This window comes from Cavia porcellus, unplaced genomic scaffold (genome assembly GCF_034190915.1).
Source record: "Cavia porcellus strain 051 isolate PalLab524CR breed Dunkin Hartley unplaced genomic scaffold, mCavPor4.1 scaffold_11, whole genome shotgun sequence".
NCBI classification, from domain to species: Eukaryota; Metazoa; Chordata; class Mammalia; order Rodentia; family Caviidae; genus Cavia; species Cavia porcellus.
In genome coordinates this window covers 53,828,775-53,844,486 of record NW_026947494.1, presented here as the reverse complement: position 1 = coordinate 53,844,486, position 15,712 = coordinate 53,828,775, and the positions used below count along the sequence as shown (strand labels likewise).

Genomic DNA, 15,712 nt, shown 5'->3' with positions numbered 1-15,712 from the left:
ATCTATCTTATACACTTAAACATATATGCAGTTATAACCTTTAGAGCACTTTCTTTTCTTTTCTTTTGTACAATGACAATTACACATTTTGGGTTTTATTACTCCCACAGTTCTTATTACTTTTTTTTGAAGAGAGTAAAACCAAATGCAACATATCTGAACAGAGTCAGTCAAATCAAAATGTAAAATCAAAATATAAGGTGATCAACAATGGTTACCATACTGCCTCTTGCTATTTTAAGAAGAATTGGCAGTTATAATAAAATTGAACTAAACAGTAAAGAATAAAACCAAAGCATTGGAGACATTACAGGATTTTAAAAGAAAATAGTCAACCCAAATGGGTGTCATAATGATTCTTATTGTCTTCACAGTTATGCCTATACTTTCGAACTTGGTGCTATCAAACAAAGCAGAATAGAGGAAAATCAGTCAAAACAAATGGTGAGGGCAATACAGGATTTCAAATCAAGTTAATAGGAAATCAAAGTAGGTTACTATAATGTATCCTGCTATTTTTTATTTATTTTTTACCTTAATTAAAAAAAGAAAAAGAAAAAAGTAAATAATTAAAAAAAAAAGGGATTGAGATAAAAGAGGGCACAGCAACAGAACAGTGTAGGTCGAATCATAACCATTTGAGCAAAATAGTGTTTTACCACAAGATACTCTGACATAAAAATAGTTACCATAATGTCTCTTTCCTTGAAATCTTTGAGTATAACTTCGTATACTGTAGCACCAAACATATCAAGACACTATAAAACCATTCAAGAGAATGACATTATTACTGGGTATTTAGGACCAATTAATAGAAAATGAACAATGGTTTCTATATAAACTCCTTGTCTATAAAAGTTTTTGCTTATATTATCATATATAATAAAATCCAATAAGATACAACCTTTTAAGACCGATGGAGACAGAAGAATACAAGTTTAATGGGACTTCAAAACAAGATGATACTAAATCAGCACTAGCTATTATGATGTCTTGTTTTCTCCAAAATAGCTGTTCCTACCATCCAGTCTTCTCTGCCTCATTTCTGTTGAGCTCTTTATCTGTCGTTTGTTGTCAGTTTGTCTTCTTCATTTCATTTTCTGCTCCATTCATTGTGGCCTCTCTGCCACTATTTCTGGGATCTTGGTATTTTCCTTTTTTAGACTATCCTGCAGTATTCTCTGTAGAGATAAATTAGTGGTTGCAAATTCCCCTAGTTCCTCTTCATCCTGGAAGCACCTTGTTTTTCCATCAATCTCTAGGGATAGTTGTGCAGGATATATCAATCTTGGCTGGAGGTTATTATCTTTCAAAGCTTGAATTATTTCCACCCAAGTTCTTTGTGATTTGATGGTTTGTGCCGAGAAGTCTGCTGTAATTCTGATGGGTGTTCCCTTGTAAGTGATCTGTTTCTTGTCTCTGACGGCTTTTAATATTCTGTTCTTATATTGGATTTCTGGAATTTTGATTATTATATGCGTGGGTGTAGCTCTGTTTGGGTTGTAGGTGGCTGGAGTCCTGTATGCCTCATATATCTGAGTATCTTTACCATTTGCTAAATTAGGGAAATTCTCTTGGATTATTTCTGTGAATAGCTTTTGTAGTCCATTTGTTTGTGTCCTCACTTCTTCTCTTATGTTCTTAATTCTCTTATCATCTTCTAGCTTTTGTCTTGTTGCTGTTTGTTTTTTTGTTATTTTTAAGAAGTTTTTCATTTCATGCTCCCATATTACAAATCTGCCCTCCAGTTCAGATAATCTATCCTTAGTTTCTTTCAAGCTGTTATGCCAGTTTTCGATAGATTTTTTAGTTTCCTGGTAATCTCTTTGAACCTACTTCAAGTATTCTATGCTTTCTCTATTTTCTCCATCAAACAATTCTCCCCTTTTTTCTGTTCTTCCATTCCACCATCTGTTTTTTCTTGGGCGGTGCTTAGCATTTCTCTAACTATTCTGCTTATGTCTTGCTTCAGGTCATTAATAATTTCATTCCTGAACTCGTCTATGAGGCTCTGGAGGTAGCGCTTTATGTCTATTGGTGCAGTGCCTGCTATTGCATGTTTCTCAGGATTGGGGGCCGAGGACCCTTTCTTTTTTCTCCCTCTTCCCATATTCTTTGTTCCTTAAATATGCAAGTGTATACAGGAGGCCCAGCTTCCTTCCCTGTCAGCCACAGTCTGTTTGAATTGTGCTGGCTAGGTGTTCACGCCCAATGCAGCACACCAAGGAGACACAGACCTGGGCAGTCTATGCGGGGCCCCCCCCTCCAGGTCAACCTACTGAAGGCTTCACCACTAGGGTGCACCTCCAGGTGCTGGGACTTTGGTTGGGCAAGCCTACTGGATCTCAGCCAGCGGCATCTCGCAGCCCAGCCACTCCCCACCAATCCCGCTTGAGAGGGGGATATGTGACTGAAGTCACCACAGCATCTCGTTCCGGGAAGTCTGCCCGGACCGAGTATGTCCTCCGCTGAAGCCTCCTTCTCTCTGGAAGGGTCCCGATCCGCTCACTCACCGCAGGTCGATGCAGGGCACCTGACCAGCCCCATTCCCAACTCTATTCAACGTTTCCCACTCTCCAAGCTTTTGTGCCTCTCTCCCCACTGTGCTGACCCGGATGCAACAGCGGCTGCAGGAAATTCAGATCGCAGTTTCCAGTGGCGCGAGGTCCGGCTTCCATGCTGAGACCTTATCTGTTCCTGCTGTATCACCGGGATTGCGTTTCTAGTTGGTTTCTCTTAATTTAGTTCGTTCCTGGGTCGGCAAAGAATATCCCCCCTTGCCTAGGACTTCCTGCCTGGCACGATTCCTGGATTTCAAGTGCGGTTTCTCAGAGAGCCTCCGAGGCTGCTGCTATCTATCCGCCATGGTCTTCGGGACTCTGAGAGGAATTTTTTTAAAAAATTGGTATGTTATATACATATACCAACTCATGATCATTATGTATGGTGAACATGTGCTAGTAAAAGGATAAATCAAATAACTCACAAATTTTTAAAAAGGTAAAATACAAAAAATAATAACTATGAAATGCAAAAATAATAGAATTAAAGCAGTTTGCAAGCAGGCAGTCCTGAGTTCGATCCCCAGTACCGATAAAAAGGAAAAAGACAAAAAAAAAAAAAAAAAAAAAGCAATTTAATATTTTAAAAATTTCTCAAATGATTATTTTTATCTATGCTGAACATAGGTGCAGGGGACACTATTGAGCAAGCACATATGATAAAATTAGGGAAAATATTTGCATTCAATTCTATATTAAAGTGAAATTTAGTACAATTGAGGAATTTTACCTTGAACAAAGTTTTGGTTTCTCATTTCCAATTCATAAGATAAATATAATTTTATTCTGTGTTGTATAATTCATGGATAAACTGGTATGGAATTTATAATCCACAGCTGAAATCTTCCTTTTGCCTTTGGCCTATTATTCTATAATATGTATTTCAGGAAGACAGGTATAAAAATAACATAAAGACTGTTAGTCTATTGGAATTAGGTATTAGTATGGATGAATTCATATGTAAATTATTTTTCTTTTATTATATCTTCCTTCTACTGGTCAGAAATTTTTATTGTTTTACACTGACCTAAGTAAATATGCTATGCTTATGCAAATTCTTAGAGTATGGTGTGTGAAGGTTGTTGTCAATCATCAGGAAGGAAAATTTTAGATCCAGTTTTCTTACATATATAAATACATAAAAAGAAGGCACAAATAACTCATATACCTTATTTTATAAGCTTGATGATATCTCAAATCTCTTATTTATCTCTGACAACATTGCATGAAAAATGCACTTATACATACATGAAAATAGTTTTAGGAATATAGTTTTTTTTAAACTTTCATATTTATCATCAGGCACTATAATCCTCCAAACTGAGGAGACATTCAGGACAAATCATAGGTACCTTATGTAAATGTACATACTGTAGTGCTTGCGTGTATGGATTCTTGTGTTTTCATGCAAAGTTGCAGTACCACAGATAATTGCCCAATGGATAGCTCTAGAACATCACTGAGTTTCTTCTTCAATAAAAAACACATTTTAAACATTTGTCAAAAATCTATTAATTATCAAATTTCTGTTTTTCATTAGAGACAGGCATATCTGTAGCATTTTCTGATAGTGTTGTACAGAAATATACAAAATAAAATCATATTCTCTCTATTCTCTAATTTCTCTCTTAAATATCTGCTGTTGTCCTGTAGATTTATATCTGATTGCAAACTCAGTCTCTAAAAACAGTCACATAAACTTACTTTTAAAAAGTTTCCTCTTATGCAAATGATATTTTAAGTTGTTTTTTCTTAAAGAAAAACATCTGGTATTATATTTAAGATAATAATGTGCTCCATCTCAAAGTTTTTTTCTAATATTTCATTCTAAGCATTCAATATTTCAGTGTCTTGAATGTCTTATAGATGCCATTCCTTTGCTAGAATTTTCTTTTGAGTTCTCTACCTGTAATCACTTTTTAAATTATGGCTAAATCTTTTTTTAATTGTTACATGTTTGTAGTACGGTATGATTATATCTGTCATAGGCAATTGGTACGTGTACGTGACATTTTGCATTTCCTTTTTTAGTCTCCTTCCTGTTCCCCTCTCCCTTCCCCTTCCTGCATCTGTTGGCCCCCTTCTTAAATATATATATATATATATTTATTTATTTATATTAGCATGTTTGTTAGCATGTTATATGTATATATTTATATATGTTAGCATGTTTGTAGAATATGATGATTGCATTCCTCACAGGGATTTGGTGCATGTACACTAAATCTTTACACTTATTTCAGAATGTATGTCCTACACGAGTCCATTTCCTAGATATGTAAAATCACTCCTTTAAGTATTTTGTGTAAAAATGATGACAATAATCATGATAATAGCTAACAAATATTGGTTATATCATTTAAATTTATTTCATTTAATATTTGCATATTACTTCAACTTATTTACCTATATCTTTTCCTAATAGAGTACAACTAACTTATTTATCCATCTTTAGATTGCTAATACATGATAGCATGCCTGAACATATCAGTGCTTAGAAAATCCATGTATGAAAGAATAAAGGTGAACATTTTGCTCTTGTGTGCTTGATATGAGAGATAGTACATAGATCATACTTGTTCCCTGAACACAGAATGGAAGAGAATGCACAAATGTTGTGAGGCGTTACATGTTTTTCCTGTATGTAATATTTTATAGAGAATTCTATAAATATGTTAAGAATTTGGGAAACCTGAAGAAAATGTACATTGAATTATCTTAGCCTAAAGTGTTTTAGCTTACATTGTTGGTTGATGTTTTTTCCTTTATGATGTTACAGTGCAATGTAACAGAATGAAATAATATCCATCATGACTGTAGAAAGACTAAATAATATGAGAAAGGACTGTTGTGTGCCAGGAATAAAATTTCCTTGTCTGTGGTCTTTAATTTATTGTCTTATTGATTTGTTTTTTTGATATCAGTGATCTGACTGAACTCATGATCTCACACTTGCCAGGCAAGTGCTGTGCCACTGAACTATATGTCCAGCTGTCTCACTGATTTGTGAAATGATTTTTTTTATAAATATGTTGTATCCCTTGGCACATTTAAAATTTACTGTATTATCTATACTTATATAATAAGTATGCACTGGGATTATAGTTAATATATTACATATTGTTTATATGTCTTATGTGAATTTTGTCAAAATTTTGGAACTGTATAGTTAGCTCATTCAATCACATTCATCATGTGAGCTAACTATTCAATTCATTCTTCATTGCCAAACTGCTTAGCCTGGTCAGACTTATTGTCAATAACAAGTGTGACTTCATGTTTTATATTAAATGAACTTTTTAACCGACAGAACCATTTTGCTTATTCTAATTGTGAGATAGATATATAAATTGATTGATAGATAAAGATTCACAGAAATATACAAAACCTTGCCAGGATGAAATGATCTTCCTTCTCCATAATTTTTCTTGTCTTATTCCTAAGATATTATTTCCTAATATCAGTTCTTTCTTCTTTTAACACTTTTCTCTATGTTCTGGAGACTTCGACACTTAAGGGCAATGTATCATAAAAAAATCTGAGATGGATAAGAGCTCTCTCTCTCTCTCTTTCTCTCTCTCCCTCTCTCTCCCTCCTTCCCTCCATTTCCTTCTGCCTTCTCCTTGCCCTGTCTCTCTCCCTCTCTGCCTCCGTTTTCCTCTCTCTCCCTCTCCCTTGCTCTGTCTCCTTCTCCCTCTCCCTCAGTCTCTCCCTCTACTTCTCCCTGCCCTGTCTTTTATAGTTCTTCACTCTGTCCCTTTCTCCTTCTTCCTCTCATGCTCTTCCTTTCTCCCCCTGCCCCTAGAAGCAGAAAAAGTGTGAAAGGGGAAAAGCAAAACTGACACATTGCAGGTACATTCTTAGGTGGATAAATTTGAGAAGTACATATGGAATTTGATGATTTAGAGATAGATTCTACTTAAACATCTATATCAACATTATCTTTGAAAAGTTTTTGTTTCTATTTTGCTGGAATGAGTTTTTTCTAAGCAATGTAATAAGTATAATACATTATTTTCACAAGATTACTGTAACTGATACCAATAGTATACTTTCTGGTTCTTTTGTGAATATATGAGTATTTTCTCAATGTTTTACATCTAAAAGCATTTCAAACAATGCATTCCTATGGTATATCTATTGCAAGAAAACAGATACATTTTTGTCTTCTGATGAATAAGAATGTAATATTGATTAACCATTATTTATATATAGCAAAATAGAAGTTTTACAAATTGAGTTTTTCTGTAGTATGTGAAACTTTATACTCTTTTACCTGATAATCTTTTCATTTCTAGCATAAATCATACTTAAGTAAAAACTGTCATCTAAATTTAGTTTTTATTTTTAATTTAGAAACTATTCTTGTTTTAAATATTAGTTTGCAAAGATACCATATGAAGATGGTTCGAATAAACATGCAATTTTAACTTAGCAGGCTAAATATAATTTTAAAATATGCTTTGTTAGCATATAGAATCCATTGTTTGTATTGTGTGTAATTCAGTATATTAGTGAAATAAGTCTGATCATTAGAAAAGCTTTCTATTGAGCAACTCATTTATTTTTCTAATATCAGTTAACATATTTATATTTTAGCCATCCAAATTTCTAATATACACCAAGGAAATATATATAATATAAATTTATTTCCCCATGCTGTTTTACATTGTCTTTAAAAAAAAAAAACAAAACCTATGTTAGTGCTAAAGGAATTCCAACTAGTGCTTATAGACCAGCAGTATAAAATATAGTTTTTGGCTACAATAAAAAAACACTCCAGCAGGCTCAAGAGTTTGAAATTAAAAGCCACTTACTTGCTAAGAATAGAAACAGTAGCACTCTGCAGACACACTATTCTAGCTTCAAAACACTGTGGAAGATGGCTTTATGAAACTTCTGATTGCAAAACCCACTTTAACCTTTGTTTCTTACTGGCAAGTGTCCTACTGGCTTGCAGCCAGGGGTTGAGAGTGTAGTGCAGCTTTTCATGTCCCCCAGAGTGCTGAAAATGCTGACACTCCATCTAGCTGCTTGTAATTGCATTGATTGTGGTCAGACATCCAGGGCTCCCAAAAATGTGATTGACTATACAAAAATTATTTTACAAATTTGATCAGATTATAAATTTCATCTCTCTTTTTTTCCTCCATAGATATGATATCTGCACTTATAAAAATAAGCCCTGTGGAACTCTGGGTAAGTGTTTTTGAATAAAGGGAGGCCAGTTCAGATTGTTTTTTTGGACCAGAGACTTTACTCTTTATTATTAATTTGGTTAATCTAAAATTATCCCTGAAACTTGGTAAACTAAACTTGACCTTTTGGATATATCATGCTTTAGAAAATAAATATTTATTTCTATAAAAAATGATATTAGCATTTTTCCCCTTGATAGAGGGAATGATGATTAAAAAGAACTTAGATGATACAGTGATCAATTAGTAATTACAAATTAAAATTACCTTTCCTATAATCCATTTCTTTAACATATTATCTAAAACTACCAAGGAGTTTGAGATCAAATCATAACAGCCAGCATTTTGAAATTACAGGCTAGGAAAAGAAAGGAAAAATCAGGAATAAAAATGAAAAGCATGAAGAACAATACTTCTTTTAGTGTAATTCTGTGGAAAGAACAATACTTCTTTTAGTGTAATTCCCATACATTAAGACATTATGGGAAATATTTAGTACCCAAACCAAAGATAAAAAGCAACTCTGTAAAACAGTATAACCAAAGGTGGTGAAAAAAAGACAGGTATTTCATTTTACCTAAATACCATTTGCCTTTTGAAAAGCATTTGGAGTACTTCTGAATTTTAAAAATAACATTTTGTTAAACAGCACAATTTCATATTGGTTGAAAGTTAACTGCTGGGGTGTGGTAGTTTCTGGTAATCTAAAAAACTAGTGTTATTTCAAGGAGCAGGAGCTTTTTTGTTGTGGTAACTTTCTGAGAGGCTTTTTACACACTCTCAGAAGTTAAACAGTTGAAGATTCTCTGGTTTCTCTAAGTCTGGGTTTTCTTACGTATGTAAGAATAGTTGTGAAATTAATTCCTATGCACACCCTAAGCATTTTAGAAAGACAGAAATCTAGAGTACATTCATTGAAACATCTATTCAAATGTTGGAATTTCTCTTGAAGATTTTACCTGTTTTCCCAGGCTTTTCTTATCCTGTTTTTTCAAGACTTATAGCTAATAAGTCTGAATTAGCCAGTGCTGAGTATTAATGGTATGGAAGTTTGATGGTTAAAATATGTAACAGAGAAAAAAACTCTCTTTGTTGAGAAAATTCACATCAAAAAGATTTTCTTTGTAATGTTTTAGGTTAACAAGACCAATAAATGTAACCCAGAACTAGAAACTAACTGGCTTTGACAGTTTCAATACATTGCCTTTTACACTTTATTTAATTTCTTTGTTCCTCAGTTTTCTTATCTATGAAGCAGGTATAATATCTGCCCTTTTGCTTCATGGATATTATTTAAATCATTTTAGAGACAGTAAACGCTAAGGTTCAAAGTGAGTACACACATAAGGTAGCATTTGTATTTTTCTATTGTATGTATTTTGAGGAAATAAACACATATATAAATATCTCTATATATTATATATAGAATGTGCTATGTATAGAATTTATGTATATATTCTATTCTGCTCTTCAAAGGTATTTACACTGAGAAATGTTTTCACTGTGATGTTAGTAATAGTACACCTTAGTACTTTTGTTGTCATTGTTGCCTAAGATTTGAGGCATTTTCCTGTTCTCCTTATTTTGTTTTTTCAAAATAGTGTGCTTCAACTTTGATAATTTATTAATATCTAGAATTAATACATTAATAGTTGGGTACTTGTCAATTCATTTTCAAGCTCAATATAAATTATTTTTATTATAAGCCATTATATATTATAAATTATATATTATATATTATAAATTATTTTTATTATAAACCATTATATATTACTTTTTGTTAACTCTCTCTTATAGTAAAAACTGAATGAACTGAATATACATGTGTGTTGACCTTCATCTATGGAAAATATATTTTAATACAGAATCAAATAAGTTACTTTTAATAATTTAATTTTAATAAAATTTAATTTTATTATTTTTCTAATACTTTCCTGTTAGTTTTTATGCTGATTTTGCGAATTCTCTCGATTATTAACCCTGATGACCAATTGTAATATAGTAAGTAGGTTTAAGGGTGCAAACTGTGGCCATCAAACTGAGGAAATCTAAATGACCTAAATGGTAATCAAACCCCTATTAACACTGTCACACATAAGAACCTTGACAGTTTCAGTTTAAGGGGGAACTAGAAAATGGTAGGGTTGTGTGAAAATACTTTAGTTTTTAAAATATTCTCATTTTGACTAAGATTACCTTTATATTTCAACAAGTATTATTTCAAAATATATTCTTTTAGTAGTTCTTTTTTTTTTTTTTTTTTTAGCAGAGTTAATAATCTTACACCAGATATCAGAAGTAAATTTGTACCTGTAAATGCCCCCGGGGGAGTCTCTGAACATTCTCAACTGAAAATACAGTAACATGGCACATACCAAAAAACCCAAAAAACAAAACTACAAACAATAATAAAATAAAAGAGCTTACTCATAGAAAAATATACTTTAAAATGTTAATAATTCCTTTTTGTTAAGAAAAAAAAGTATACTAGCTCAAATCAGAAATAGCTATTACTGTGACTTTGTTTTTCCTGTTTGGTAGGACATATTAAATCTGATAGTAAAGAGGCAGATAATGTCTTATAACTTTTTAAGGATACTCTGTGTGTGCATGTGTGTGTGTGTTGCAAGTGACATACATTGAATATTTTTAATTAGCCAAAAATTAATTCATATTGGTCCAATTGATCTTTCTATTTACATCTTCTTTTTCTGGCTCCAAGTCCTATAAGTGAATGAAAGAGCAGCACTAAGGTGTTATCAATCTTTATAACCACATAAATAATTTCTCTCCTTACCTCCTACTCATTCTGTATAAAATAGTACAAATATTATGAGATATCTTTACTTCATTTTAGAAGGACCTAAGTTTTTAATATTTTAAATAAATGTGTGCCAGTGGAAAAACTATCCTATGGCTTTCCCCCATATAAAATAGTAGGAAAATCAAATTATTAGCACACTGGCACAAATTCTGTTCCAATGCAGTTATTATTTTGATATTTACTTGAGAAAATACACAGAAACATAATTTCTGAAACTTTTGATATTAAAAATTATGGATTGAATATTGTTCACTGTTTCCAATTAGTGTAACTGGGAAATTGTACCTAGCATGGAGTTTTGCTTATTACATTTAGTAACTATTCATTGAATTAAAAAACTTTTAATAAGAAGATAATTGTTAACTTTTGAGTGATAATAGTAGAGTATTAAAATAATTTTCCTTCAAACTTCTAAGTACCTTCATTTCTCTGTGTGTGATAAATATGATGTGGCATTTACTTCCTTTTAAGAGATGACTTTTTTTCTTCTTCATAGAAGTCCTTTTTTTGTAAGCATTGTTTTAAATTTCTATACAGACTCACAGAGCAAGATACTCATTTGGAATTAAATCTTAAAGATTTGCATACTAAAATGCTCAAGTGAAGAGTATGTCTAGTGATGTAACATCTCACTAGAATCAGAAAATTAGCACCATAGTTTTTGCTTTATTAGGAAAACTAATGCACTGAATGAGGATGGACTATGAGGAAACAACACTGAATGTGCACATGACTTTCTATCGATTAAACTATCGCTATGAGAACTGATTTGAAAGATTAAAAAAGTACAAAAATCATCTTTTATGATCCTCCTTTTTCTCTTTTGAATCATTCATTTTGTTTTTATAAAACTCATTTTAAAAAACCATTGGGATTCCCCATCTCTGATAACTAAAAAGTTGCTTGTATATTTTTATGAATTCACTAAACTTAAACAGATTTCTTTAGAAAAATAATGTGGATATATTTTGCTTTCTACAGCCTGAAGAATGTTAAAATAGAAATGCTGTCTTGAATTCCCTTTTCTGGCTCAAGTTACTAGGTGGTCCCAAGTTACCAGAAGTAAAATTTATAAATCTAACCCCTAGTCTAGACATTTTCCAGCACTGACTGCAGTTCAAAAAATATTAATGTCTAGCCGGCAAAGTGAAATTCCCCCCAGTGATTTTGCAAATGACTAGAAAGTTAACCTTTTGCCAACTGTTCCTTCTGTGCAGGGAGGTTATTAAAAAGAATCCAGGCACTTATAAGTATGGGCTTTTTAAGACTGGAACACCTTGGCTTGACCCTTTGTGTCTCTTTCTGTTTATTCAGGCTTGGCCTCTGTGGCTGGAATGTGTGAACCTGAAAGGAGCTGTAGCATTAATGAAGACATTGGCCTGGGTTCAGCTTTTACCATTGCACATGAGATTGGTCACAAGTGAGTGAGTTTAAGAAAAATAAAAATAAATTTTAGAACTCCAGTCTTTTGAGCAACTCATAACTACTGTGTGGAAAACCTGTGCTCAATTATGTTTTACAGGTTTTTTTTTTGCCTGATTTCAAAAGAGAATGTTATCCTTCAGATATTGGGATAAATCATCTTAAGAACTAAAGACTTGTTAAATAACCTTTGTGATTCAGTGATTTGTATCTTCAGTGGCGAATATTCCACACTTAAATATTTATATACATTTGAACTGCTTTAATTTTAGCTGTCTACTTAAAACCAAGTTCCTCATAAAGTCCAGTTGTATAGGTGATCTTCTTTTTCCTCAAGTGACAATATATAAGTGTTTTTAAGTAGTTGATGACACTAACGTAAAATGTGCTTTTAGTTTTTGCTCTTCATACAGTGAGCATATGTTTTCTAGACATAAAATTTGTGCATCTATTGCTGTATAACGTGTTTTCAGGTGTACTTGCTTGTCAAAATATTACAAATATAGTGAGATAGCATCCTCACTTCTTATTAGAAAGACATAAATGTCTAATATTTGTTTTAAATAAATGTGTACCAGTGGAAAAACGGTCCTATGGCTTTTCCTCATACTAAAATGTCAAAACAAAAACAAAAAACCTTTTCTTTAAACAACAGGCAATAATAAATGTAAAAGCCTATTGTTATGGAGGGAGAGATGTTGCCAATATTTTCCTCAAACACTTGTGTTCAGAAGGTCGAATGATCACTTATCTTTAATTAACCAATTTTCAATGAGATTCTAATGCTCTTACATAGGTAAAAACTAAATAGCACCTCCAGTTCACTAACAGATTATGGTTTTTTTTAAGCAAGAAAGCCCTTTTCCTCTAAAATGGAAATTGTTAACATTTAATAAATGGTTAGTTATATCTGCTTACAAGAGAATGATAATAATTTTTAAAGGTTCATCATGTATTTTTAGCTAAAACAGAAGCCTGTGTGCAAGAACTCCTGCCATTCATATGATTTGTTTTGTAATATGCTATTTTGGCAGCGGAAGTTGAATAAGAAAGAAAAACCAAAAATTAATGTTTATTGTATACTTGCCTCAGAAATAACTCTCAAGATAAAGCTGAAAGTCAGATTTTAAAATCTAGAGAAAAATTATGTTTGTTCATTGTATTATCTTAAAAACTTAAATAAATTTGAGTAAGGGATAAGTTCAGGTAACCTACAAGTTTCAAACCTGACTTGATTTAGACACAGAAAATGTCAGTACTACATTTGTAAAGAAGTTTTTATATGTTGGTATTCTTTTTTCCATTGCAATAAGTAGCAAAGAAACAAAAGGAGGGGGAATGCCTACTTAACAAGGCAGTTCATCTTCAACTCGCTAAAATATCTGGCTCATTACTTTCATAATCTCATGCAACCAAACTAAATTTAATAGGTGCTATTAGATTTATTCATATTGAAATGTTCTAACAAGTAATATACAGTAGTGACTAACATGTAAGAAGGTACTATTGTCTCCTGCAGTCATGTGTTGGTGAATCCCTACTGGTGCATTTCAAATCTCATTCTCTTTTGTACTTTAATAGTTAAATAGTTTAATAGTTTTAATAGTTCAACAGATTTAATAGTTCTTGTTATATCATTTATTAAGACTCTAATTGGGTTTCCTAGATCTACCTTTCTTCCTTCCTTTTCTCATCTTCCTCTTTTTTCCTCTTCTTCCACTTCCCAGTCTCTTCCTTCCTCTCCCTCTCTCCATTTCCCCTTTCCGCCATTCCTTCTCTACCACCTTCTTTTTTTCCTTTCTCTTCTTTCTTTTTTTTTTCTTCTTGTGGCTGCATCCTTTGAAGACTTTCTAAGATGCATGGTTTAAACCTTATGTGGAAGAATTATGAAAAGACAATACATTGCTCAAGTTTTTTTTTTTTTTTTTTTTGCTTTAGAGTAAATTTTCACAGTTAATTCTTGTTTGTTTAAAAATGGGGGAAATCTCACAAAATTCTTTAGACTGTAAGAACTTTTCCATTCAAAAATATTATTTCACAATGGGAAAAGAAAGTTTTTTCCCCCAGTTGATTGCTATGTTGCTATCCTTTCATCCCTCTTTCAACATTGAGGTAGAGTGTATAGCGTTTTTTTCTTTTTCAAAATTTCAAATTATTATTATTTAGTCAGTAAAGGAAAGTTTGTTTTATAGATAAAGGTGATTATCTTTCAGGAAGTCACCTTGTCAACTCTGGCACAATTCATGTCATTAAAATACAGTGATAGCTCTTCTTCCTGAAAGAAAATAGTAGCCATAGGAAGTATATCAAATGTATTTTCCACATCAGGTATAATAAATGTCTTGTGATTTTTTTATCATATAGAATACATAAAAAATAATGTGACGATATCTATAGATTCATTGCATTGAAAATATATGACCCTGAATTACTGAGAAGAGCCCTCACTGACTCACTACACGGTATTTTACATCTTTTAAAAAATTGCATAGAATATGTTTTAGTACCCATGTATATTTGTGTAGTGACACAATGTACATTTTAAATAGCTCTGGGATAATTTTTTCTTAAGGCAGGCCTTAGTTTTGTTTTCTTTTGTTTTCCATCCTTTTGTGGAAAAGAAAAGGACAAAACAACAATAACATCAACAAGAATAACAACAAAAAACCAGAAATTAGTTTTGTTGTCAAATGAAAAATAGAGGTTTATTGCTTGCTTAAATGACACACCTAGCTTTTATGTAGACTGTAAGGAAAGACACTGAAAGAAACTCTGAAGGAAAGAATATTTTTGAAAGAATTTTGAAATTAATTGTGTCATTATCATAGGTTTTAGCATTTGAGAAAATTATATCAAAGAGACCAGACAGCTAGTATACTGAGAAAGCTATCTAATGTATTGAACTGTACAAAAACAATATTATAACGAGGTGCTAAATTACTCATATTTCTAGAAATACCTTTTGAAGTATGTGGGACTGAAATGATAGGATGTCTAAGATTTACTTTTAAAAGGAAGAAAAATAAGCAAGAATAGCATTATTTTCAATTTTATCATCTTAATAGATATATGGCAGTTCATTATGCTATTTTTGTATTTTTAATTTTTTTTCACAAAAAAAGAATAAGCCCTAACATAATGAATCTTGAAGGTGTGAATTAACTCATTTGATTGAGTAAACTTCAACTCTGAATTTAAGAGAATTTTTAAAATATTAAAAGTTGTATTGAAGCTGTAAGGAAATATTGGCTTTGGTTTTGGAAATAAATATTATTTTGTTTTAACAATAGGGATATACTTGATATAGAAGATTGGTTAGGACTTGAGTTTTAAAAAATATGACAACGCTTATAGGAAATTATGTTAGGTTACGTAGCATTGGGATTCTTTTACTACTGTTTTATTTCATCCAAACTTAGCTTATCCTGCTGCAAGTATCTAAAGGTCTTTAAATGCCTAATTAGTGTGTTTTCATAATACAAGGCTAATATAAATATACATTAAGTTATTTGGGATTTCAGTACCTTTTAAAGTTTTGGTATCATAATCATGTCAGTCATAAAATTAGTAAAGAAATACCTTATTTTGGGGAAGAGTTTGCTTTCCCTTGAATACATTTTAGAACATAAGGATATAATTTACCTGCAATAAAAATGCCCCCACTTGTGTATACTTTAATGAATCTTGAGAAAAGCATATGGCTCTAT

At 31.9% G+C, this 15,712-nt stretch overlaps 1 protein-coding gene across 2 annotated transcripts in view; it reads left to right on the top strand.

Annotated features, from left to right (window-relative positions):
• Adamts6 (ADAM metallopeptidase with thrombospondin type 1 motif 6) overlaps positions 1–15,712 on the top strand; it is a 280,941-nt gene that overhangs the window by 105,164 nt on the left and 160,065 nt on the right. For both annotated transcript variants that reach the window (XR_010050518.1, XM_063258246.1), the window contains exons 7-8: positions 7,717–7,760; positions 11,898–12,003. Coding sequence is in view for 1 of the 2 variants with exons in the window: in XM_063258246.1 (XP_063114316.1) it covers positions 7,717–7,760; positions 11,898–12,003 (150 nt within the window). In the remaining variant the exon portion in view is untranslated. The remainder of the gene's footprint in view (positions 1–7,716; positions 7,761–11,897; positions 12,004–15,712) is intronic.